Source organism: Pristiophorus japonicus, chromosome 1 (assembly GCF_044704955.1).
Source record: "Pristiophorus japonicus isolate sPriJap1 chromosome 1, sPriJap1.hap1, whole genome shotgun sequence".
In the NCBI taxonomy this organism is placed as follows: domain Eukaryota; kingdom Metazoa; phylum Chordata; class Chondrichthyes; family Pristiophoridae; genus Pristiophorus; species Pristiophorus japonicus.
This window is the reverse complement of record NC_091977.1, coordinates 441,223,151-441,250,934: the sequence shown is the minus strand read 5'-3', so window position 1 is coordinate 441,250,934 and position 27,784 is coordinate 441,223,151. Positions and strand designations below refer to the sequence as shown.

Here is a 27,784-nt window from a genome sequence, read left to right as displayed (position 1 = left end):
AGGCTCAGCCACCAGAGCCACAACTGCGATGCTCCACGAGAGAGCGTCGACCACCCGATAGACTTAACCTCTGAAACTAAAAGACTCAAGGGGAGAGGTGATGTCATGTATTTCACCATCTTGCAATGACAATAGTTATGTAACTGTAACTCATGCACACTGTACCTGTATCCTTGAAATGCACACTCTGACCACAGGGGGTGAGCTTGCGGGAGACACTCCTCACCTGGATTTCCAGGTATAAAAGGGAGGTCCCACCCAAGGTGAGCATTCCTTGGTCCTGGGAATAAAGTGAAGGTCACAAAGTGACAGTATCTGATATATACATGCATCGTGTGAGTTTGTAACAAGGTGCAGAGACACTACACTAACTTTTTCTGTTTCATGCACAAGGACCCCCAGGTCCCACTGTACTGCAGCATTTTGTAATTTTTCTCCATTTAAATTATAATTTGCTTTTTTATTTTTTCTGCCAAAATGGATAACCTTACACTTTCCCACATTATACTCCCTCTGCCAAATTTTTGCCCATTCACTTAGCCTGTCTATACCCCTGTGCAGATTTTTCGTGTCCTCCTCACAACTTGCTTTCCCACCCATCTTCGTATCATCAGCAAACTTGGCTACATTACACTCAGTCCCTTCATCAAAATAATTAATATAGATTGTAAGTAGTTGAGGCCCCAGCATCTATCCCTGTTGCACCCCACTAGTTACTGATTGCCAACCAGAAAATGAGCCACTTATCCCGACTTTCTGTTAACTGTTAGTTAGCCAATCCTCTATCCATGCTAATATATCACTCCCAACCTCATGAACTTACATCTTGTGCAATAGCCTTTTGTGTGGCATCCTATCGAATGCCTTCTGGAAATCCAAATCCACCACACCCACTGGTTCCCCTTATCCACCCTGCTCGTTACTCCTGCAAATTTGTCAAACATGATTTCCCTTTCATAAAACCGTGGTGACTCTTCTTGACTAAATTATGCTTTTCCAAATGTCCTGCTAATGCTTCCTTAATAATGGACTCTAGCATTTTCCCAACAACAGATGTTAGGCTAACTGGTCTATAGTTTCCTGCTTTCTGTCTGCCTTCTTTTTTAAATAGGGGCGTTACATTTGCGGTTTTCTAATCCGCTGGGATCGCCCCAGAATCCAGGGAATTTTGGTAGATTATAACTAATGCATCCACCATCTCTGCAGCCATTTCTTTTAAGACCCTTGGATGCAAACCATCAGATCTACCTTTTGTCCCATTATTTTACCGAGTACTTCTTCTTTAGTGACAGTGATTGTTTTAAGTTCCTCCCTCCCTATAGCCCCTTGATTATCCACTATTGGGATATTTTTGGTGTCTTCTACCGTGAAGACTGATACAAAATATTTGTTCAAAGTCTCTGCCATTTCCCTGTTCCCCATCATTAATTCCCCATCTCATCCTCTAAGGGACCAACATTTACTTTAGCCACTCTCTTCCTTTTCATATACCTGCAAAAACTCTTATCATAATCTATCTTCCCTCTATTATTTTTTTAGTTGTTCTTTGCTGGTTTTTAAAAAAGTTTCCCAATCCTCTGGCCTCCCACTACTCTTGTCCCCTTTGTAAGCCATTGTTTTCAATTTGATACCATCCTTTATTTCATTAATTAGTTAGTCATGGATGCTTATCCCTTCTCTTACAGTTTTTCCTTCTCATTGGAATATATTTTTGTTGCAAGTTATGAAATATCTCCTTAAATGTCCACCACTGCTCATCAACTGACTTACACTTTAATCTATTTTCCCAATCCACTTTAGCCAACTCTGCCTTCATACCTTTGTAGTCCCCTTTTATTTAAGCTTAAGTCACTGGTTTGAGATCCAACTATCTCACCCTCCAACTGAATTTGAAATTCAAACATGCTGTGATCACTCTTTCCTAGAGGATCCTTTACTAGGAGATCATTTATTAATTCTGTCTCATTACACAGTACCAGATCTAAGATAGCCTGCTCCCTGGTTGGTTCTGCAACGTAATGTTCAAGGAAACTATCCCGGATACACTATGAACTCCTCCTCAAGGCTCCCTTGGCTAATTTGATTTATCCAATCAATATGAAGATTAAAATTGCCCATTATTGACATTCCTTTTTTACAAGCCTCCATTATTTCTTGATGGTGCCTTATACCTCGAACCTTAGTCCTTCACCAAGGTTTCCAATTTTTTAAAAAAGAGTGGTACCATTCATCACTGTCCTTTTCTCATGTGACGTATTCTATAGTGTAAAGTAACAGGTTTATATGATAATATATAAGGAACAAATCGAGGATTCAACCAGTGGCATCAATGTGACTATAAATTGAAGGTAAATATAAGAATTGAATCCAGATAAACACGAGCATTGTTCTTTAAGTCATGGAGTGGTAACTAGGATGTAGGTGCACTAAATGAGAAACATTGCGGTTGATTTTGACCTCGAACAGGTCTTGGGGAGTTGGGGGAGCAGAGGGAATGCAAAACACACTAACTGGCCTAAGTTACAAGCCTGGAATATTTTAACTCTAGGCCCTCATTTAAGTGCAGGTGGAAAGTGTAAAGTCCTTGCTCTATAGCATGAAACCACATGAGGCACATTCCAGGGACAAGGCCACTCTGTGACCTTAACTCTTTATTACAGGACTCCAGAAGTGATGACCCTGCATGGGACCTCCCTTTATATACCTGTGTGATCACATAAGAAGTGTCTCCCACAAGTTCACCCGCTGTGGTCAAGGTGTGCATCTAAGTTGAGTGTATACAGTAATACAGTGGTGTTACATTGTAGTTACAAACATGACATCATCTCCCCCCACCCCCCCCCCCCCCAAAGTCTTACTGGGATCATAGGTTCAGTCTTTCAGGTGGTCTACGCTCACTCGTGGAACGCCACAGTTGGGGCTCTGGTTGTTGGGCACTGATTTGAGTGTCTGTCACTTGTGGTGATTCCAGCCTGTCCGGGCTGACCTCAGGGACTGTGCATTCTTCCAATTGCTCTTGTTGCATGTTCACTGGCGGTGTTGTGAGCTCCAGCTCATGGTCTTCCTCAGGTTCCTGTGACCATGCTGAACCTTTTTTTTTTTTAAAACTTGGTCCAGATGCTTACTGCATATCTTGCCATTGTTGACTTTTACCACGATGACCCTATTCCCGTCTTTGTCAACTACAGTGCCCTCAAGCCATTTGGCCCCATGGCGTGATTGAGGACTAATACAGGATCATTTATTTCTATATATCTCCCCCTTGAACTACGGTCATGGTACTCATTTTGTGACTTGCACTTGCCCTCACTATGTCGGTGGATAAGGGACAACCGAGTTTTGAGTGTCCATTTAATGAGTAGCTCTGCGGGCGGGACACCCCCGTGAGCGATTGCGGGCGGGATCTATAGGCCAGCAGGAGGCGTGACAGGCGGCATTGTAGGGAGGGTCCTTGAATCCTGAGCATACCTTGCTTAATGATTTGGACTGCCCGTGCCGCCTGGCCATTGGAGGCCGGCTTGAACGGCGCAGTCCTGACGTGGTTGATGCCATTGCCCGACATAAACGCCTGGAATTCATAGCTCGTGAAACATGGGCTAAGTCACTAACCAGGATGTCCGGCAAGCCATGGATTGCAAAGATCACACGTAGGCTTTCCACGGTGGTGGATGACGTATATGAATTCAGGATGATGCACTCGATCCATTTTGAGTACGCATCTACGACAATGAGGAACATCTTCCCCATGAACGGGCCCGCGTAGTCAACGTGAATGTGTGACCATGGCTTGGTGGGCCAGGGCCACGGGCTGAACGCGGCCTCCCTGGGGGCATTACCCAGCTGGGCACAGGCCGTGCACCTGCGAACACAGTGTTCCAGGTCTGAATCAATTCTAGGCCACCAAACGTGAGACCGGGCAATGGCCTTCATCATCACAATGCCTGGATGCGCGTTGTGGAGTTCCCTGATGAATGCCTCCCTGATCTTCTGGGGCATGACTACCCGGCTGCCCCATAGTAGGCAGTCGGCTTGGATGGAGAGCTCATCCATCCGCCTGTGGAACGGTCTGACCACCTCAGGGCATGCTCCGTGTGTGGGTGCCCAATCCCCAGTCAGGACACATTTCTTAATCAAGGATAGGAGGGGATCTCAGTTTGTCCAGATTTTGATCTGGCGGGCTGTGATGAGGGGGCCTGCACTGTCAAAGGCATCGATAGCCATGCCCATCTCAGCGCTTTGCTCAGCTGCCCCCTCGGTGGTGGCCAGTAGGAGCCTGCTGAGTGCGTCGGCACAGTTTTCAGTGCCAGGCCGGTGCCGGATGGAGTAGTCATAAGCGGCTAGTGTGAGGGCCCACCACTGTATGCGAGCTGATGTGTTGGTGTTGACAGTCTTGCTGTTTGACAACAGGGATGCGAGTGGCTTGTGGTCCGTCTCTAATTCAAACTTCCTACCGAAGAGGTACTGATGCATTTTTTTTTTACACCATAGACACATGCAAGCGCTTCCTTCTCGTCCATGCCATATCCCCATTCTGCTTGAGAGCGCGACCTGGAGGCATAAGCCACAGGTTGTAGCTGACCCTCAGCATTACCCTGCTGCAACATACACCCAACCCCATAGGACGATGCATCACATCTCAGAACTAACCGTTTACGGGAGTCGTACAGGGTCAACAATTTGTTTGAACAAAGTAGGTTTCGTGCCCGATCAAAAGCCCTTTCCTGACAGTCCCCCCAAAACCAATCGCAACCCTTACGCAGGAACACGTGTAGCGGCTCCAACAACGTGCTCAAGTTCGGCAGAAAGTTCCCGAAATAGTTCAACAATCCCAGGAATGAACGCAATTCTGATGTGTTGCAGGGCCTGGGTGCTCGTCGAATCGCCTGTGTTTTGGATTCGGTGGGATGAATCCCATCAGCAGCAACCCTCCTGCCCAGAAACTCAACTTCTGGAGCTAAAAACACACATTTAGACTTCTTGAGTCGCAGGCCTACCCAGTCCAGTCGGCGTAGCACCTCCTCCAGGTTGTGGAGGTGTTCCTCGGTATCTCAACCCGTGATGAGGATGTCGTCCTGGAATACGATCGTTCCCAGAATGGATTTAAGCAGGCTTTCCATGTTATGTTGAAAAATCGCAGCCGCTGATCGAATGCCAAACGGGCACCTGTTATACGCAAACAGTCCCTTGTGCGTGGTGATGGTGGTCAGTAGTTTGGATTCGGCGGCCAGTTCCTGGGTCATATAGGCTGAAGTGAGGTCCAACTTGGTGAAAAGCTTGCCGCCTGCCAGTGTGGCGAAGAGCTCCTCTGCTCTTGGGAGGGGGTATTGGTCTTGTAGGGACACCCGATTGATGGTGGCCTTGTAGTCGCCACAGATCCTGACTGAGCCATCCGCTTTTAGAACGGAAACAATGGGGCTCGCCCAGTCGCTGAATTCAACAGGCAAGATGATGCCCTCTCACAACAGCCGGTCCAATTCGCTCTCGATTTTCTCCTGCATCACATACGGCACCGCTCTGGCTTTGTGTAGCGTCCGGGGTGATGTGTATCACCACTTTAGTGCCTTTGAAAGTCCCGATGCCTGGTTGAAATAGGGACTCGAATTGTTGTAGGACTTGTAAGCACGAACTTCGCTCCACCGAGGACATTGCGTGAACATCCCCCCATTTCCAGTTCATCTCGGCTAACCAGCTCCTCCCCAACAGAGCGGGACCATTGTCCGGGACTATCCAGAGTGGCAGCTGGTTCACTAGCCCATTGTGTGTGACAGCCATCATTGCACTGCCTAGCACCGGAATGATTTCCTTGGTGTAAGTCCGTAATTGTGTCTCAATACATTCTAACTTGGGTCTACTGGCTTTGAGTGGCCATAGCTTCTCGAATTGCTGAACAGCCAAAGTGACTAGCTGGCCCCAGTGTCCAGCTCCATACGTACTGGGATGCCATTCAACAAAACCCTCATCATCATTGGTGGCATTTGGGTGAATGAACTTTGAATATTCGCCACATGGACCCGCTGAACCTCGGCGTCCATCGATTTGCCCCAAAAGTCATCCTGCCTCACAGAACCCTCTGTCTCATATATCAGTCTGGTTGCAGGTTTTCTACACATTGGAGCTAAATGGCCACTGAGATTGCAGTTTCTGCAGACAAACTGTTGGAATCTGCAAGATCTGGCTGAGTGTTTTCCCCCACACCTCCAGCATGAGTTAAAGTTTCCATTGTTGGGGACAAAGGGACTATGGCCAGGAATTCCGCACTGACTGACCCTTTGACTGCTCTTAAAGTACCCTATTAGTGGGTGTCAATGGCCCCATCCCGGGCTGTATTGTTCACTGTGATGGCATGAACGTCCGTTCAGCCTGCCATTGTCTCTGTTGAGATCCTGCTCTGGGATCTATTGCTGCCTGGTAAATGTCGGACTGCCCCTGCCTGCCTGCGGGGCTCTGCGTAGCATTGATGATGTTGACTCCCTGATCCATCGCCACGTTAGAGGCAGAATTGCGTGCGTAAATCATTTTCGTCTCTTCCTCCCCCGCCATGAAAGTTTGAGCTAACAACGCTGCCGCTTCCAAGGTCAAGTCCTTGGTCTCAATTAACTTGCGAAAAATTCCCACATGACCCTTGATGAAGAAGTCCCTTAGCATCTCCCCTCTGCAGGCGTCTGTGAACTTAGAGGCTGGCCAAACGCCGGAGGTCCGCTACAAAGTCCGGTATGCTCTGTCCTTCACGGCGCCAGTGGGTGTAGAATCTGTGTCGAGCCATGTGTATGCTGCTCGCCGGTTTGAGGTGCTCCCAGATTAATTCGCTGAGCTCCTCAAAGGTTTTGTCCGACAGCTTTTCGGGTGCCAGTAAGTCCTTCATGAGCGCATAGGTCTTTGGTCAGGAGATGAGCCTGTCGCTTGTCGGCCACTGCATCCCCTAGCCAGTCTTTAGTTACGAAACTTTGCTGAAGCCTCTCGACAAAATCATCCCAGTCTTCCCCAACACAGTACCGTTCCTCTGTGCTACCGGTGGCCATTCTCGTGGGTCGTGAATTCCCGTTTCTCGTCGCCAATGTAAAGTCCTTACTCTACAGCATGAAACCACACGAGGCACATTCCACGGACAAGTCCACTCTGTAACCTTAGCTCTTTATTACAGGACTCCAGAAGTGATGACCCTGCGTGGGACCTTCCTTTATATACATGTGTGATCAGCTAAGGAGTGTCTCCCACAAGTTCACCCCCTGTGACCAAGGTGTGCACCTAAGTTGAGTGTATACAGTAATACAGTGGTGTTACATTGTAGTTACAAACATGACAGAAAGAAGGCGCAGAAAGGCTGCTGGCTGGAGAAGATTGGGCAGCCCTTGGCCACCCACCGGCTTGCAGGTAATTTGCAGGGAGTGGGTTTTGGGAGAGTCTCGCAGGAGGGAAGGAAGCGAGTCCAGGGCAGGGGAGGCTGCCTCTCCTTCCTTGTGGGGCTCAGAGCAGGAGTCCTGCTCTTCCTGGCCCCACATTGAAATATCTTCACTTTCCTGGAGGGCCTCATCATCCTTCCCACAAGCTTATGACCTGCTTCGAGCCAGGCAGAGAACCTGTGGTGGCTTCCCCACTCAGATCTCAGTTAAAATGGCATTGGGGTCCTATTGATGTCGAAGGACTCAGTGCGGTGGCCGCCTCATCAGTTGCGTTAAACTCGGAGATCAACAAGAATGAAGCAGGAAATGGAGCTGCTCCGTCTTAACTGCTTGCCGCCTTCATTCCCGCCCAGCAGAGAGAGTGTTAAAATTCCCCCATTGTCTCAAAGTTGAGAAAAAATTGGCTTTGCTGATCCTGTCGCTACAGAGAAATAAAAGATTAGCTCATGATAGAATTGAACAGTTAAAAGGATGAGTATTTGAACCAATTTTCAGATCTTAATATTGTATTTGTTGTAAAGCTAGACCTTGCAATTATATTGCAATAACAAAATTCATTACAAGTGAAGTGATTTTACAAGACTCCACTGATGACACGCCAAGCCCCGCCCCCCCCAGGTCACGCCGAGCCCCGCTCCCCCCACCCCCCGGGTCACGCCGAGCCCCACCCCCCGGGTCACGCCGAGCCCCACCCCCCCAGGTCACACCAAGCCCCGCCCCCCCCCTGTCCAGGTCACGCCGAGCCACGCGCCCCCCACCCCCCAGTCACACCGAGCCTCGCCATCACACCGAGCCCCGCCCACCCCAGGTTACGCCGAGCCCCACATCCCGGGTCACGTTGAGCCCTGCCTGCCGGGTCACGCCGAGCCACGCGCCCCCTTGTCCAGGTCACGCCGAGCCCCCCCCCCGGTCACACCAAGACCCCCGGGTCACACCAAGCCCCCCTGTCCAGGTGAACCTGTCGAAATATCAGGTTCGGAAGCCTGTGCGCCTGATTGCTGGCAGAAATTATACTTTTTTTCAAGGCCATACTGGTGATCAGAGCAACTCTCGTTGTTTTATAAATTATGTTAATAAATGTTATAGTTTTCCAACTATGTCCTCTCCCTTATCATACCTCGCCCATGTGAAATAGGAGTATGATCTGGTCTGTAATAATTGGATGCTTAAAGCTGTTTTTGGAGTTTTCACTGTTGGTTGCAAAGTGTCACTTGTTTTTTAAACTTACTATTTAGTTTCTATCTGCATTTTACTTTGCGCAATATGTGTTTACTTTTGCTGTATGTGCCAGATTTTTTGCACTGCAAGAATTATTTTCCATGTTCTGTGTAAAGTCCTGTCCCCTCAGTACAGATTCACACGAGGCACATAGTGAAGTCAAGGCCACTCAGGACCTGCACCTTTATTACACAGCTCTCGAATGCCACACTTGCCTGAGACCTGTCCTTATATACCTGTCTGGGACAGGTATCCAGTGTCTCCTGCAAGTGCACCCCTGGTGGTAAGGTATGCTGGTGGTTACAGGTCATATCATATTACAGTCATGTATAGCATGGTAAGATACAGTTGTGTACAGTAGTGTGAGATACATGACATTTTGCTTGTAGCTGAAATTTTACTTGCAGTAAAGTTCTCGCTATGGGGATTCTTTAGGGATTACAATACCACTGCACAATTTGGATGAGGACGATGAGGGCAAGAAAATCAGCTGTAACTAAACCGGAGATATTATGTGCAAACCTTCCTTAGTCAAAAGACACCAAGATAGACTTACCTATGCATTACAAAAGGAGACTTATTGTTGGCAACTCTGCTTCACAAGCTTCATCGAGTTAAACCATGTCCTTGAGGTTGACCTGCAGACAACTTCTATCACAGAGAAAGTTGTTCACATGTCTGTGAAGGCCATCACTGTTTTAAATGTTTATGCCTCCAGACTCTTTCAAGCCGCCAGTGGCCGTGAGGGATGATGGAGTTCTCAAATTCAGCTGTCCTCAAAAATTTGTCACCATCCTCCGCCTGCTCCACGATGACATGCAAGCCGTGATCCTTATGAACGGATCCATCACAGGCCCAATACAAGTGCAGACCGGGGTAAAGCAAGGCTGTGTCAACACACCAACGCTCTTCTCAATCTTCCTTACTGCAATGCTTCATATCACCTTTAACAAGCTCTGCTGGAGTGGAGCTAATCTACAGGACAAACGGGAAACTGTTCAACCTCCGTCACCTCCAGTCCAGATCCAAGGTTGTTCCAACCTCTGTCATTGAACTATAGTATGCAGACAACGCTTGCATTTGTGCACACTCTGAGGCTAAACTCCAAACCATCGTTGACACCTTCACCAAAGCGTACGAGAGTCTGGGCCTTATAGTAAACATCCGTAAGACAAAGGTTCTCTACCAACCCGCCCCCGCCACACAGCACTGCCCCACAATTATTAAGATCCATGACGAGACCTTGGACAATGTGGATCAATTCCCATACCTTGAAAGCCTACTATCAGCAAGGACAGACATCGATGACGAAGTCCAACACCACCTTCAATATGTCAGTGCAGCCTTTGGTTTCCTGATGAACAGAGTGTTCGTAGACCAGGATTTCAAACCCGGCACCAAGCTCATTGTCTACAGAGCAGTCCGCCCTCCTATATGCTTCAGAGACATGGACTATGTACAGTAGACACCTCAAAGCACTGGAGAAGTACCACCAACATTGCCTCCGCAAAATCCTGCAAATCCACAGGCAGGATAGGCGCATCAACAACAGTGTTTTCTCTCAGGCCAACATCCACACCATCGAAGCATTGACCACGCTCGATCAGCTCCAATGGATGGACCACATTGCTTGCATGCCCGATGCTAGACTCCCGAAACCAGCACTCTACTCCGAGCTACATCACACCAAGCGAGTCCCAGGAGGGCAGAGAAAACGCTTCAAGGAAACCCTCAAAGCCTCCTTGGAAAAATTTAACATCCACACTTACTCTTGGGAATCCCTGGCCCAAGATCACTCAAAGTGGAGGAGAATTATCCGAGAAGGAGGCAAACACTTCGAGGGCTGAAATTGCTATCCGTCCGATACGGGGCGCACCTACCGATTTTTAAGTGTTCCATCAGCCCCACTGCATGGAGCGGACAATCCGGGGAAATTCAGCTCTTTGGTTTTTTTTTGGAGCAGGGCGGATGTGGTGTCATCAGCTGGGCAGAAGTGCGGCTGGGCGGATCCCTCCCCTTCAGTTAAAGAGGGGGGGCACTGCAAACTCTGCAGCCACTTTAATGGCAAACACTGCCACCACAGCCGAACCCATGACCACCATTGTTGGGCCGACCTGGCAGTTGGCCCACAATTAAAATAAAAAGGCGGATGCGCCACCCAGCCATGAGAAGCTTCCCGCCAGGAAAAGCTGTCAGTGGCACCGACTGGTAGCCGATCCGCTCCTGCAGTGCAATTTCCCGCAGGGCAATTTCCCACGCGGGCCGGAAAGGCGGTCACCACCGGTTGGCAAGGGGTCGATGGGTGGAAGCAGCATGTCAGGTTGAATTGAGGTGGGAGATGGAGAAGAGTGCCACTGTGAACTGAAGGGGTTGGGGAAAGGGGAAGGGTTGGATGTGGGAGAATTATGGTTGAGGCTGCTTTTCATCAAGTGTGGTCTAGTTGGTTTGTTGAAAATCTAAATTACAGTTTGCTTTCCTTTTCCTTAGATTTATAATCTACAAATTGAAAAGCGTAAGACCTTAAAATTAAAATTCCTATTTTTACCAACCCACTATCATCCCTGTTTTCATGAGTTCCTTCAGCGCTTATCATTTCATGACAACCTTGTCCATAGTTGTACCAATGTCAAGCTCAAATTCCTGATGATTTACCCAAGATTCTAATGCAAACCCAGCCATTTCATTGACCTATGATAATTCACTGAGTCTCATACTTTCCGCTCACTCTCAATAGTCCCCTCATCTCTATCTGCCCTTGGAAGATTCTGTACCTTTCTCTCATGCACAGGCATCTTCCACCCCCTCATTGGACTTCAGGACTGGAACATCGGATCCTTCATTGAAACACCTGTGAACTCGTGGAAGCAGGTCATCTCGTTTGAGGGACCGCCTATGATGATGATGACCTTTCTCTCGAAAGCCATAACCCTTCATTTAAGCTTTTTGATCAACGAGCAATTTTTGCCAAACTTCACCCATCTGTTATACCTACTTTTCTCATTGGTCAACATCCCACAGAAAACACATCTCATCACAGCAATCTTAGTTATACTTCTCTCAACTGGTTCACTTTTAATGTAAATTCTCTCATTTTCCCTATCGCACATCCTCACAGTCCCTGCGCAAGGCGCCAGTGATGCAAGGAGCTTATTTATATTCATTCGCTGGTCACTGTTCCACCACACAATGGCCCACACAATGTAGTCTAGCAGTTTTTTTGAGTCAGGCTTGCAGAATTGACTCTTAAAGCTTTAGCAATGGAATACATCTGTCTGAATGTTTTTTAATTTTTCAATTTAAGACTCAGCAGTCATGATGACTGTTGTATATAGCAACACAGGGCAAATATTATAAAATAAAAGCAGAACATTCTGGAAACTCAGTTCTGATAAACCTGGGACTGTAATCTATTCTTTTTTATTTTTTGTTTTTATTGTAGGTTTCCAGTCGTCGCCAGGTTTTTTTTCCCTTTTAACTCCAGTAAATGTCATGAATTTGCTGTCACACTGTAACTGTGAGCTTGATTTATTGCAGAAGCCGCAGCTTATCACAGGGACAGCAACACTATCTCAGTTTCTACAGAGGTATTGTCCTGTGGTAACAGAGACTTATTATCCAACCTTTTGGTGCTGGGAAGGAAGAGTCCAGACACTGCTCAGGCCATTCATCACAACCAAACCATGGGTGGAATACAGAAAGTATGCTCCACTGTTTTTCTGTTTATTGTACCATTAGCATTGTCCTGTATTGATGCATATTCAGAAATTAGCCAAATTCTTTTAAATAGGAAAATACTTTAAATCATTCTTTTCTTTCAGTAACATATAATTCAGATTTCAATGTACATTCAAGTCACTGACATTTTAGAAGTTTCCATTCCAACCAAAATATTTAAATTCAGAACTCTGATTCAACCACTAAATTGTTCTGCCTTTTCATGCTCAGCTCATGAAACACAGTGACCGGAATTTTCCTTACCTTGGCGGGTCCCGTGTGGCCAGTGACCATGGCGGGTCACAACCCTGCTACTGGTTCCATTCCGCTGTTTAAAATTAACTTACCTTAATGGGGCCTTTTAAGCCAGCCCAGCGCAATTAGATGGTAGCAGGTCTGGTGACCTCATTCATGACACGTTTTAAGCCGGGATCCTTAAAGGGGCCTTAAATTTAATCTAACATAGTGGGTGTTGAATCTTTACTGTACAATAATACAATAAAAATTATATATGAATGACAAAGAAATATTTAAATAAAACTATTAAGTAATGTGACTCCATCTACAAATACAATCAAGAACATAATTTAAAAAGTACATTAATTGGGAAGTTATTGGTGCTTTAGTCATTAATCTATAGACCGTTGTATCAGTAACAAATAAAAGATGTGTATGTATAGGTAATATATAAAATTAAGCAGATTTTAAATGTAATTGTAAAGGGGTGGATTTACAACCTTATGCAAGTTCAGCAGAAGAGCTGCGGAATCCCTGACAAACAGTGTAAGTGGTACTCACAATGTGTTTCTGGGATTTCTTGTGTTCTTCCATTGTAGTTAACAATAGGCAAGTGAGAGAACCTCCGCAGAAAGTCTCAGGCTGAAAAATAAAATTAATTATATTCAGGGACTGAAAGCAAATTAAACCAATGGAATGAGTGATGAGAATGAAATTGTTATGGATGATGACTTGATTTAATGTCTAACTGGACAATCACAGTATACTGTGAGAAAAACCTGACCAGAAACAACACTAAAATGTATTTAAATGGTATGTGTCATTTTTATAGTGTAGATCAATTCACTTCAATTACTGTTCAGTTGGAAGGCAACAGCCAAGAATGGCCAGTGAAAAATTAACATTTATCAGTAGCTTTTGAAGTAAAACAGAATCTCCTTCAATCTGTTAGCTGATGTAATCAACAGGTTTTTATTTTGGTTTGTTTTCCATGCTGTCAAGTAATCATCATCGTCATCATCATAGGCAATCCCTCGGGATCGAAGATGACTTGCTTCCACACTAAAAATGAGTACTCAGGTGACTGATGAACTCATTTTAACCAGTGGAAGATGCCTCTGCATGAATTGTTTTAATGTGGAGTGACCGTTGCACATCAGCCACTACGCGGGCTTGGCGGAGCAAGGGGTGGAGCCAGGTGGAGCCTGGTCTTCAGTGGCAAGGGGATCCAAGACGACTGAAGACCAGGCTCCACCGCATGTGCCAATACATACGCATAAACTCAAACATATTCCTACTGTCCTCCTTCCCACAGGACCTCTCTCTATGTGAAATTCATAGTGCAGAATGTGGGCCTCAAGTAATCAACTGGAGCAATGGCCTCGGAACTCATACCTCTGGTTGACAGACATGGTTCCCAAGCTGTGTGATTCCCGTGGCCATGCAGGGAAATTTAAAAAGTAGGTAGTGAGAAGGTTCTTAAGTGCCTGTAAAGTACCTCATAAGAACATAAGAAATAGGAGCAGGGGTAGGCCATACGGCCCCTCGAGCCTGCTCCGCCATTTAATACGATCATGGCTGATCCGATCATGGACTCAGGTCCACTTCCCTGCCCGCTCCCCATAACCCTTTAATCCCTTATCAGTTAAGAAGCTGTCTATCTCTGTCTTAAATTTATTCACTGTCCCAGCTTCCACAGCTCTCTGAGGCAGCAAATTCCACAGATTTTTAAATGGGCGGCCCCTTATTCTAAGATTATGCCCCCTAGTTCTAGTCTCTCCTATTAATGGAAACATCCTCTCTGCATCTACCTTGTCAAGCTCCCTCAATCTTACATGTTTCAATAAGATCACCTCTCATTCTTCTGAACTCCAATGAGTAGAAGCCCAACCTTTCCTCATAAGTCAATCCCCTCATCTCCGGAATCAACCTAGTGAACCTTTTCTGAACTTCCGCCAAAGCAAGTATATCTTTTCGTAAATATGGAAACCAAAACTGCACACAGTATTCCAGGTGTGGCCTCACTAATACCCTGTACAACTGTAGCAAGACTTCCCTGCTTTTATAATGATTTCAATTGGGTCCCCTGCTGCTGCAGGTCAGGCCGGCTCCACAGTGACAGATGTGCCTTTGGGAAAGACACGTGGTTCCCAGCCCGCTTTCAAAAAAAACCAACTTTCCCCACCCGACCCGCCACCGATCGCGTCCACTAATACCACGGAAAATTCAGCCCAGTGACATGGTTTATATTTTTTAGATGGTAATTGACTCAAATTCTAGAACTAATGTTTTTTTTTTAATTTTCTTTTAGAATGAATTGCTGAACAAATTCTTAAATGCGTGATGGGTAGAAACGACTTGTAAAATTTGCTTTTTTACCTGTAGTTTCAGGAAATCTAAGCCTCATCCTAGTCCAAAAGCATTGAATTTGTTGGCAGACTCGTTGTTGATTTCAACTGCATAATTTGCCTGAAACAGTAATAATAAATTATGCTTGTATAGTATCCAGCAAATAATGATTGTCTAAATTAATGATAACATAAGCAAGAAATGAAAAAATGAGATTACTGTTGTATAAAATGGTGTACAGAATTGGTATATTTTCATTTTGTTTATTGTCTCTGCATTACAGTGAGCTCATTAAGACAGCAGATGGTGGACATATTTCCTTGGACTGGAGTGATAATGATGACAATGCACTATATCCTGTTTCTGCTACAAGACCTACTATCCTTATCTTACCCGGACTTACAGGAACAAGCAAGGAATCCTACATACTGCACATGGTTAAAGAGAGTGAAATACTTGGCTACAGGCAAGAGTTATCTTTGTGGATTTAAAAAAGAAAAATTGTGTCCAAGGTTCCACGCATCATTTTCCAGTCAGCGGGGAGGGTAGGCAAGCATCTCCGAGGTCTTTGCCAATCTCTCTCAAGACAAAAGATGGTAGCACTGGGAAATGGAACAAGTTCCCATTTGGGTCATTTCAAAGTCAGGTGCTGCATGGTTAAATACAGAGCACAGCTCCCTTTATTATCTCCCAGCAATATGTCATGGCACCAACTTGGAAGATTACCCCCTACGTCGCCAATGTGATAGTTGTTAGATCAGCCAAGTCGATTAATCAAAATTAAATAGGTGCAGACGTTAGAGATAAATCAACTTTGTATAACATTGAGAGAAAATACAAGCAAGTCTATACATGTATGTGCTTACTGTCTGCCCCACCTGTGACAGAGACTGTAGGTCCCGCATTGGACTCTTCAGTCACCAGAGAACTCACTTTTAGAGTGGAAGCAAGTCCTCCTCAACTCCGAGGGACTGCCTATGATGATGATGGTGATCCATTAAGGTGTAAGACTATTCCAATCCATGTTAGATCTCCGCACTAAATATCAAATAACTACTGAAAATAGTTCATATTTATACACTTCAAACACAGTGCATAAGAAAAGTCAGACGACGAGCTCTGAGATTATTGTCATGTGATTCTTATGGATCATTTGCTACTATACCAGTAGATGGCAATGTTGCACTGCACACACTCCATTCTCACAGGAATGTGGAAGACGTTTCATATCTTAAAAGATAACTCAATTTTGAGTGGTTATAAACATTACACTCTTTCCAGGAGAATGGCAATTTAAGTATTATAGGTAACTTTGACTTTGTGTGATAGTGTAAAATGGTTGATAGCGAATCAGCAACCCCTTTTACAACTCTCCCGATTTGTGTTTCAAGTGACATCATGAATTATATCTTCTGCAATTTTGCTGATTGAGATTTAAACAAAATGAACTCTGGGTATTATTACCTACATTATTTGCACAGCTAGTTTAATCCATTTGTTCAATAAAATTCCATTCCTGCATATCACTCACTTTGTGGAATGCACATGGCATAATGAAATTTAATAACACCTTCAGTAAATGCCTGAAGTGAGTATCAGTAACAGCAACACACTGATTCTCTCTCCCCCCACCCCCCACCCATATCTACCTTGACATAGAAACATAGAAAATAGGTGCAGGATAAGGCCATTCAGCCCTTCGAGCCTGCACCACCATTCAATATGATCATGGCTGATCATGAAACCTCAGTACCCCACCCCTGCCTTCTCTCCATACCCCCTGATCCCTTTAGCCATAAGGGCCACATCTAACTCCCTTTTGAATATGTCCAACGAACTGGACTCAACAACTTTCTGTGGCAGAGAATTCCACAGGTTCACAACTCGCTGGGTGAAAAAGTTTCTCCTCAAAAAAACGCAAACACATTTAAAAGTTAAAATTTATTGATATTTTGACTGGCATGGAGATTATTGCAAATACATCTTATGAAGCTGACTGACAGCTTTGTTGCACAGCCTCACCTGTGAAGGTATGTGTCGCATCTCACACCTGACCGGTCACATCCTCTATTTCTACACCTGCCGCAAAGGTGTTTTTAGTCATGTTGTTACTCTTGCGGGAAAAACACCTCACTGACATTTTTGCTGCACCTGAGACAGTTCTTTCTTCTTAAGGGCATAAAACAGATAAATAAAATCAACAAACAGCAACACCAGGAGGAGCTCATGCTGTCTCCAGTATTTATACACATGCCTCATTACCAGCTTAAAGTGAAACCGCCATCAAAACAGCTGTCCTGATTAGCTTTCTCCAATGGGCAGTTGAACCAAAAAACCTGGAAGGTCCCAGATTTCATTCCCAAACTATTGAGTTTCATGATCTCAGCTGGAACCAGTCATAGGGGTACTACAGTTGGCCTCAGTGCCCACAGGTTAGGGAGGCTACTGTCAGCCAGGGTTGCTGCTTCTGAATGCTATCGAGTTACCTGTGCCGGTAACGTATCCGGCCGGATGCCTAAACCAGGCTAGGCTCCTTTAATATGCAAATTAGGGGTCTAATGGCTGTTTTTCAAAATTCGTCAGCGATGAGCAGGGTCGGCTTCGGACCTACCTCACTCAAGGTTCTTCAGCGATCCCCACATCTGCGAATTAAAGGCAAGTTATATTTTTTTTAATTATCTTATGGTTGAAAATTGGCACAAATGGCTTCTGCTCTGAAGAGGTGAGGAAATAAACTGCTTCCTTGTTCGAAATGCTTGTAATAATGTTTTCCATCGGTGTCCTGTGCCTATGTGACAATCCTGAGCCTCGAGTCATGCAGGTTCCCAGACTAATTTATTTTAATGATTCATAGCATGACTGGCCATTCGCAGAGCTATTTGTGAGCCCAACCCCTCCTACACTTTTGATAGAAAATCACTGCAGATGAAAACATTTATTAGAAGCAGTTGAGATCATTTTTAAAAAATATTTTGGATGCAACATCAGAAAAAAGGTAAAACATTGGACGGAACTTTCAATTTCATCGAAGGTGCAGACCGGGTGGTAGTAGATCGGCCTCCCATTATACACCACACTCCATTTGCCTTTCCATTGAAGTCCCCTCCAAAGTTGAAAGTCCCGCCCATTAGCTTTTCAACTTTTTTCTGAGGTAACTGAAAGCAAAAATTGTGTTTACAATCTACTAGTTGAGCTCACACCAATGAAGTCAGCAAGTACAAACTATTTAGTAACCCATCAAAAAAACTTACTTCTGGGAAGATCTCTTAGAAATGTTCTTACTATACAGTATAAATGCACACGAGGCCCATACTTGAGAGAAGGTCACTCTGTGACCAGTTACCTTTATTACCAAGACCTCAAGTGAAGGTGGTGGGTGGAGCTTCCCCTTTTATACCTGAACGTCCAGGTTAGGAGTGTCCCCCAAAAGTTCACCCCCTTGTAGTCAATGTTCTCAAGGTGTACAACTTAGGTCAGCTTATACATGGGGTACAATGATAGTTGAATACATGACATCACCTCCTCCCCAAAGTCTTATTGGGATCACAGGTTAAGTCTCTCTGGTGGTTTACGCTCCCTTGTAGAGCGCCTGAGTTGGGGCTCCGGTTGTTGGGCGCTGGCCTGAGTGTCTGCTGTTTGTGGTGCCTCAGGCCTGTCTGGACTGCCCACAGTGACTGAGCTCTCTTCCACTTGGTTCCGGTGTTCGATCAGCTGTGGTGGAGTAAACTCTACGTCATGTTCTTCCTCTGCTTCTTCTATGGGGTTGCTGAACCTCCTTTTAGTTTGATCCACGTGTTTGCGGCAGATTTGTCCATTGGTAAATTTAACTACCAAAACCCTATTCCCCTCTTTGGCAATCACAGTGCCTGCAAGCCATTTGGGCCCTGCAGTGTAATTAAGGACAAAAACAGGGTAATTGACATCAATACATCGCACCCTCGCATTCCTGTCATTGTGACTACCGCCTGCTCAACAATTTCTTTCATAGTGGGGTGTATAAACATAGAAACATAGAAAATAGGTGCAGGAGTAGGCCATTCGGCCTTTCGAGCCTGCACCGCCATTCAATGAGATCATGGCTGAACATGCTTTCTCGCCATACCCCTTGATCCCCCTAGTAGTAAGGACTACATCTAACTCCTTTTGAATATACTTAGTGAATTGGCCTCAACAACTTTCTGTGGTAGAGAATTCCACAGGTTCACCAACCTCTGGGTGAAGAAGTTTCTCCTCATCTCGGTCCTAAATGGCTTACCCCTTATCATTAGACTGTGAACCCTGGTTCTGGACTTCCCCAACATTGGGAACATTCTTCCTGCATCTAACCTGTCCAAACCCGTCAGAATTTTAAATGTTTCGATGAGATCCCCTCTCATTCTTCTGAACTCCGGTGAATACAAGCCCAGTTGATCCAGTCTTTCTTGATATGTCAGTCCCGCCATCCCGGGAATCAGTCTGGTGAACCTTCGCTGTACTCCCTCAATAGCAAGAATGTCCTTCCTCAAGTTAGGAGACCAAAACTGTACACAATACTCCAGGTGTGGCCTTACCAAGGCCCTGTATAACTGTAGCAACACCTCCCTGCCCCTGTACTCAAATCCCCTCGCTATGAAGGCCAACATGCCATTCGGGATAACCTGGTTTTGAGCGTCCTTTTCATTAGCAGCTCTGCGGGTAGAATCCCTGTGAGCGAGTGTAGTCGGAATCTATTGGCCAACAGGGGGCGTGATAAGTGGCTTTGTAGGGAACCCCCTTGGATTCTGAGCATCCCCTGTTTGATTATCGGCACTGCTCGTTCCGCCTGGCCGGTTGAGGCCGGCTTGAATGGTGCTGTTCTGACATGGTTGATTCCATTGCCTGCCATGAAGTCCTGGAATTCAGTGCTTGTGAAGCACGGGCCAGTGTCACTGACCAAGACATCCGGTAGACCATGGGCGGCGAACATTGCCCGTAGACTTTCTACCGTGGCAGAGGATGTGCTTGAATTGAAAATGTCACACTCGATCCATTTGGAGTAGGAATCTACTACAACCAAAAGCATTTTTCCCATGAAAGGACCTGCATAGTCCACATGGATGCGTGACCATGGCTTGGTGGGCCAGGACCAGGGGCTTAGGGGGCTTCCCTGGGTGCGTTGCCCAGCTGAGCACATGTGTTGCACCTGCGAACACAAAGTTCCAGGTCTGCATCTATCCCTGGCCACCAAACGTGTGACCTGGCAATTGCCTTCATCATGACAATTCCCGGGTGCTCATTGTGAAGTTCTCTGATAAACACCTCTCTGCCCATCTGGGGCATGACTACTCAGTTTCCCCACAGTAGGCAATCGGCCTGAATCGAGAGTTCATCCTTGCACCTATGAAACGGTTTAAATTCCTCAGGGCATGCCCCGTACGTGGCTGCCTGGTCCCCATTCAGGACACATTTCTTAACTAAAGACAGTAGCGGGTCTTTATTTGTCCAGACTTTAATCTGATGGGCTGTCACAGGTGAGCCTTTGCTTTCGAAAGCTTCAACAGCCACGACCATCTCAGCATCATGCTCAGTTGCCCCCTCAGTGGTGGCTAGTGGGAGCCTGCTGAGTGCATCGGCGCAGTTTTCAGTGCCCTGTCTGTGCCGAATTGTGTAGTCATAAGCGGCTAATGTGAATGCCCACCTCTGTATGCGGGCCGATGCATTCGCATTTATGGCCTTGTTGTCGGCCAAAAGGGACGTTAGGGGTTTGTGATCTGTCTCCAGCTCAAATTTCCTGTCAAACAGGTACTGGTGCATTTTTTTTTTTTACTGCATATACACATGCTAGCGCTTCCTTTTCTACCATCCCATAGCCCCTTTCTGCCTGGGACAGACTCCTGGAGGCATAAGCCACCGGTTGTAACTGACCATTGGCATTTACATGCTGCAACACACACCCAACCCCATAGGACGACGCATCGCATGTTAAAACAAGTTTCTTACACGGGTCATAAAACAAGAGTTTATTGGAGCATAACAAATTGCCTGCTCTATCAAAAGCCATTTCCTGGCTGTCCCCTCCCCAGACCCAATCACGCCCTTTGCATAGGAGCATGTGTAGCGGCTCTAACAGAGTGTTAAATTTGGGAAGAAAGTTACTAAAATAGTTCAGGAGCCCCAGGAACGAACGCAGCTCCGTCGTGTTACGGGGTCTGGGTGCTCTCTGGATTGCTTCCGTTTTGGACGCAGTAGGTCTGATCCCGTCTGCTGCTACCCTCATCCCCAGGAATTCTACCTCTGGAGCTAAGAAGACTCACTTCGCCTTTTTCAGTCGCAGTCCTACCCAGTCCAGTCTGCATAGCACCTCCTCCAGGTTGTGGACGTGTTCTTCAGTATCACCACCCGTGATAAGGATGTTGTCATGAAAAACCACCATCCTTGGAATCTACTTGAGGAGGTGTTCCATAGTTCGCTGAAAGATCGCGGCGGCCGAACGAATCCCGAACGGACATCTGTTATACTCAAACAGCCCCTTGTGTGTCGTGATGGTGGTCAGCTTCTTCGACTCACTCGCCAGCTCCTGGGTCATGTAAGTTGAGGTCAAGTCCAATTTTGAAAAAGGTTTGCCACCGGATAGCGTCACAAAGAGGTCCTCCACTCTCAGTAGTGGGTACTGGTCTTGGAGTGACACCCGATTGATGGTGGCCTTGTAATCGCCACATATCCTGACCGACCCATCCGGCTTGAGCCGGTACCGGCACTATCGTGCTTGCCCAGTCACTGAATTCGACTGGCGAGATGATGCCTTCCCTCAGCAGGCGGTCCAATTAGCATTCTATCTTTTCCCGCATCACGTACGGCGCCGCTCTGGCCTTGTGGTGTACTGACCTGGCGTCCGGGTTTATGTGAATCACTACCTTGGCCCCCATGAAAGTGTCGATTCCGGGTTGAAATAATGAGTCAAATTTGTTCAGGACCTGTGAGCATGATACTCGTTCCACAAAAGAAATTGCATTGACACCGCCCCATTTCCAGTTCATGACAGCAAGCCAACTCCTCCCCAGTAGTGCGGGACCATCCCCCGGGACAATCCAGAGTGGCAACCTGTTCTCCGGATCTTTGTGGGTCACGACTACCGTGGTGCTGCCTAGCATCGAAATGATCTCCTTTGTATATGTCCGTAGCTGTGCGTCAATCGGCAATAATTTTGGCCTCCTGGCCTTGGATACCCACAACCTTTCGAACTGTTTGATACTCATCGGGGTCTGGCTGGTCCCCGTGTCTAGCTCCATTAATACAGGGATGCCATTGAGGAGCACTTTCATCATTATCGGTGGCGTCCTGGTATATGAACTGTATATGTGCTTCACATGAACTCGCTGAACTTCAGCTTCCAGCGATTTCCCCCAGTATTCATTTGGTCTCGTAGGGTTTACATCAGGCCCGTCCTCCTCGTACATCAACCTGGCTGCAGGCTTCCTGCACATACGCGCCATGTGACCGCTGACGTTGCAGTTTATGCAGGTGTATTGCTGATACCTACAAGCTCTGGCTGGGTGTGTGTCTCCCCACCTCCAACATGAGTCGTAGTTGGAAACAAAAGGTCCATTATCAGTCGATCGTCTCTGACTGGCTCTGTAACTGTCCTTAAGCGCACCATTAACAGGTGTTGATGGCCTCATTACTGGCCGCATTGTCCGTTGCGATGGCATGAATTGGCGGTCAGCTAGCCATTGTCTCTGTTGAATTCCCCCTTTGACTACAGCTGGGGCATGTCCGATTGCCCCTGTCTGCCTGGAGAACTGTGTGCCGCGTTAACAATGTTGACTCCCTGGTCGTTTGCCGCATTTGAGCCAAGATTTTTGTCATACATCATTCTGGTCTCTTCCTCCCCTGAGATAAATGTCTGGGCTATCAGAGCCGGCGCTTCCAAGATCAAGTCTTTGGTCTCAATCAGTTTCCTGAAAACCCCAGCGTGCCCGATGCCCTCAATAAAAAAGTCTCGCAGCATCTCCACTTTGCATGCATCTGGGAACTGACATAGGCTCGCCAGTCGCCGGAGGTCTGCCACGAAGTCTGGAGCGCTTTGCCCTTCTCGCCGCCGGTGCGTGTAAAACCGGTGTCTCGCCATGTGCATGCTGCTCGCCGGTTTAAGGTGTTCCCCGATCAACTTACTGAACTCTTTGAACGTCTTGACCACCAGCTTTTCTGGCGATAGACGGTCCTTCATCAGGGAGTAGGTTCTGGATCCACAAACCGTCAGGAGATGAGCCCTGCGTTTGTCGGCCAAATCCTGTCCCAACCATTCCTTAGTGACAAAACTTTGCTGTAGTCTCTCAATAAAGTCGTCCCAATCATCACCAACACAGTACCTCTCTTCTGTGCTGCTAGTGGCCATGCTCGCGTGGTTTAAATCCAAATTTCTCGTCGCCAATGATATTTCCTTACTATACAGTATAAATGCACACGAGGCCCATACTTGAGAGAAGGTCACTCTGTGACCAGTTACCTTTATCACCAAGACCTCAAGTGAAGAAGGCGGGTAGAGCTTCCCCTTTTATACCTGAAAGTCCAGGTTAGGAGTGTCTCCCACAAGTTCACCCCCTTGTGGTCAACGTTCTCAAGGTGTACAACTTAGGCCAGCTTATACATGGGTTACAATGATAGTTGATTACTTGACAAACCTCTTTCCAAATACTTTCACAAGACATCCATACCCTTTTCAACTTCCAGAGCCAACAGCCCTTCCTTGCATCAATGGAACTGCTGACTCCAGATGAGCAATGACCTGGGAGATGTTCTAGTATTTTTAGAAGTTGAAAACAGAAGTTGCAACACTCTCAAATGTTTTTGGATTTCTTTTAGGTGTGTTGTTTTCAACAACAGAGGAGTTTCTGGAGAGAGACTATTGGTAAGATTTTTTTTTATCCATAAATTCTGTGGAACTGTTTATATCTGCACAACTAAAGTTTATCAGGGGATACTCAAATTAGGGGTTATGTTCCTGCTTCTTGGTACTAGCAAGGTGCCTTGTTTGACAGGAAGGCACATTGGAAATTCAAGCACAAACAGTGCAAAATTATCCACTGCTTGTGCTCAAGTTGTGGGAAAAATACACTCTCCTCCCCCACACACACAATACACATGTTGTCCTTCAGAAAGTCCAACATTTTTTTTATATTGCAACTGTAACAAGTTCTACAGTATTGCAACTATAACAAATGCTACAATATGCCAAAGAGTACAAACATAGGGAAATGACAAGCAGGAAAAGACCAACTGATCCATCAAGCTTGCTCCACATTCATAATGTCTTGAGACACCGCCTACCCCCAGCAGCCGTGTAATCTCCTGAGGTTAAAAAAACAGGAAAACAAACAAAGGGAGAAAAAGATGGAAAACAAAATGTTTTTCAAGGATGTATCACTTGAAAAGGTCGGATGGTGACATAAATTGCAGAAGTGGTATGTGAGCAATTTATAAATCGGCCAAACTGTGAGAATATATTACCGACTTTAAAAATCCTCCCAAACGTTCTTTTTTAAAATATATATGTGCATTCAACCTTTTCAGAACATTATTTTCTCTAACTACCTAACCATTATGGCTACTGAGTTTCCCTTTACAGCTCCATGTTGCAAGCGAACAAGTGAATGCATTTCACAATATTATGAAATCCTAACATGGTTGAAATAAGGATGAGCTGAGTTTTTTTTTAGATCTAAAAGCAAGACACTTGGCTTTGTGCAGTGTGTGTACTGTAGAATAAAATCTATGAAATTGTTTGTAACTACCACTTGGAACCTTGAAAATAAATTATAAGTGTGTAAAAGTTTAATGAACCTTAACTTTGCCAATAAAGAGAGCTAAAATAGATCAACAGTTTTTAAAATGCAAGTGGAGTGCTCCCCAATCACTGAGTTAGTAAATGGTGTGAGCTACACCTAGGCTCAATCCCTGATCTGTGCTGAGATCACCTCAGCACAGAACCGGGACAAAAACAGCCAGCCCATTTTCTCTGCACAATTTTCAGTGTGCTTCCTATTTAGTGATAAAGCAGTTCTTAAAATGAGGTTTCATTCCCTGCTTTCACATTTCATTGTTATACTGCTGCAAAGGAGGGTGGGGAAAATCTCTAAAATGAATTGCATGGCTGCCCTTAGGTTTTCAGATGCCTCCTGGGCAAGGAAATTCCCCAGTATCTACAGGAGCATCTCTAGAGCAACGATCCAGCAGGGCTGGACAGAGATGGCTGATAGGGTCAATGGCAATAGCATCATCCCCAGAACCTGGCTACAATGTCCTGGGGTGCTCCTTCTGGCTCCACATTTAGGTAAGTATTTTTAACAAACTTACCTTTCTGGTGGCAGCCTGCAGAGGTCCCTTTAAGGACTGCCTATAGGCTGCATGTAGACCTGATTTTCATAAATGCAGCTGGTGCTGGCTGCCTCCGGGCAAACTAGTATTGCAGAGGGGACTCAAACAGGCATTAGGCCCCTTATTTGCACATGCAAAGATCCTATTGCTTGTTTCAGACATGGGCCCTGAACACCTGTTATTTTGCCTACATCATAGTAGCAGGCGACGCTCTTCAGGCTCATAGTGATTGTGCACTTCCTGCCCACCAGATTGGAGACTTAACCATTCGTTCAGCAAAGATGTGTGCGTGCCATTGAATTTCTAGGCCATTGGGCTTAGAATTCAAACCTGAAAACTCCCAATTACAGCACTAAGCATAATGCCCACGGTAATGTCAAAACTACAAAATGTAAAATTTTATTTCAGTAACAGGCAAATGTAAGATGGAACTTGGTTCTGATTTGGGAGGACAATCCCAATAATTAATTTGAAAATTGTAATTTTTCTTACTGGAGGAATTTTTTTAAATGCCTGTTTTTCTTCCCAGCCTAGAATTGTACTGAGAATTCTGAATCTGCTAAATTTGAGGTTTTGCAAATTAAAAATGAACTCTTCTTTCTGCAATGGAGTTGCCCACATAACTTACATTGTCAATTTGTATGACTGGTTCTAGACTCCCAGAACATACTGCGCAGCCAACACAGAAGATTTGGAAACAGTAATTTCACATGTGCAGAAAACATTTGCAGAAGCTCCACTGATGGCAACTGGAGTCTCTATGGGCGGGTGAGTTCCCCCATCATCAATATGAGGACACAAGAGGTAGACAAGTACATCATAATGTGTGGTGAAATACAAAGTTTATAAAATTAAAGCAGATGATCGAAGGAATTTCAGATGGATTTTAATGTAGATAAAAGAGGTCATGCATATTGGAACAGGAAACAGGAAAGGTAGAGAAATAAATATTTTTTTTAAAGAAACAACTTGCATTTATATGACACATATGTCACTTGAGGCATCATAAAGTGTTTCATGAAATGAATTACTTTGAAGAGCAGTCACTTTTGTTATGTAAGGGAAACACAGCAGCCATTTTGTGCACAGCAAAGTCCCACAAAAGGCAATGAGATGAATGAGAGAAGAGTATTGGCCAGAACAACAGGAGAATGACAGCAGCTTTTCTTCAAATAATGCCATGGGAATTTTAAATAAATAGGCAGGATCTTAGTTTAACTTCTCATTCAAAGGATTGCATCTCTGATAATGCAACACTCTTGCAGTACAGCGCTGAAGTAGTCTCACATTTAACAATTCTCTTTTTGCTGACATATTTGTAATTTTTTTAAGATTCTCTTCTCAGACTTCCTCTTTGTTGCTTTATCCTTCTCTTAACCTCTTTCCTTATTTTCTTGTATCTCTTATTTTTTAATCATTTTTATTATACTTATAGGCACCATATGCACTCTTACATAAGAACAGAAGAAATAGGAACAGGAAAAGGCCATACAGCCCCTCGAGCCTGCTCCACCATTGAATAAGATCATGACTGATCTGATCATGGACTCCGCTCCACTTCCCCACCTGCTCCCCATAACCCCTTATCCCCTTATCGTTTAAGAAATTGTCTATTTCTGTCTTAAATTTATTCAATGTCCCAGCTTCCACAGCTCTCTGAGGCAGCGAATTCCACAGGTTTACAACCCGCTGAGAAAAGAGATTTCTCCTCATCTCTGTTTTAAATGGGCAGCCCCTTATTCTAAGATCATGTTCTCTAGTTCTAATCTCCCTCATCAGTGGAAACATCCTCTCTGTATCCACCTTGTCAAGCCCCCTCATAATCTTATACGTTTCAATAAGATCACCTCTCATTCTTCTGAATTCCAATGAGTAGAGGACCAACCGACTCAACCTTTCCTCATAAGTCAACCCCCTTATCGCCGGAATCAACCTAGTGAACCTTTTCTGAACTGCCTCCAAAGCAAGTATATCCTTTCATAAATATGGAAACCAAAACTGCCACAGTATTCCAGGTGTGGCCTCACCAATACCTTGTATAGCTGCAGCAAGACTTCCCTGCTTTTATACTCCATACCCTTTGCAATAAAGGCTAAGATACTATTGGCCTTCCTGATCACTTGCTGTACCTGCATACTATTCTTTTGAGTTTCATGCATAAGTATCCCCAGGGCCCGCTGTACTGTGGCACTTTGAAATCTTTCTCCATTTAAATAATAACTTGCTTTTTGATTTTTTTTCCTGCCAAAGTGCATGACCTCACACTTTCCAACATTACATAGAAATATAGAAAACAGGTGCAGGAGCAGACCATTCAGCCCTTCGAGCCTGCACTGCCATTCAATATGATCATGGCCGATCATGCAACTTGAGTACCCCACTCCCGTCTTCTCTCCATACCCCCTGATCCCCTATTTCTTTTCTTTATCAGTAAGTAACCTTCAGCATTGTTGTTGCCAATTTAAGTTTATCTAAGAGTTAAGTCATGGCAGGAGAGCTCGGGCACGTGTTATGCTCCTCCTACACTATGTGGG

General features: G+C 45.4%; 1 protein-coding gene across 1 annotated transcript in view; it reads left to right on the top strand.

Annotated features, from left to right (window-relative positions):
- Positions 1-27,784, top strand: part of abhd3 (abhydrolase domain containing 3, phospholipase) — a 163,290-nt gene that overhangs the window by 74,002 nt on the left and 61,504 nt on the right. The window contains exons 2-5 of the mRNA XM_070876030.1: positions 12,153-12,316; positions 15,202-15,384; positions 23,739-23,784; positions 25,906-26,018. Of these exons, the coding sequence (XP_070732131.1) occupies positions 12,153-12,316; positions 15,202-15,384; positions 23,739-23,784; positions 25,906-26,018 (506 nt within the window). The remainder of the gene's footprint in view (positions 1-12,152; positions 12,317-15,201; positions 15,385-23,738; positions 23,785-25,905; positions 26,019-27,784) is intronic.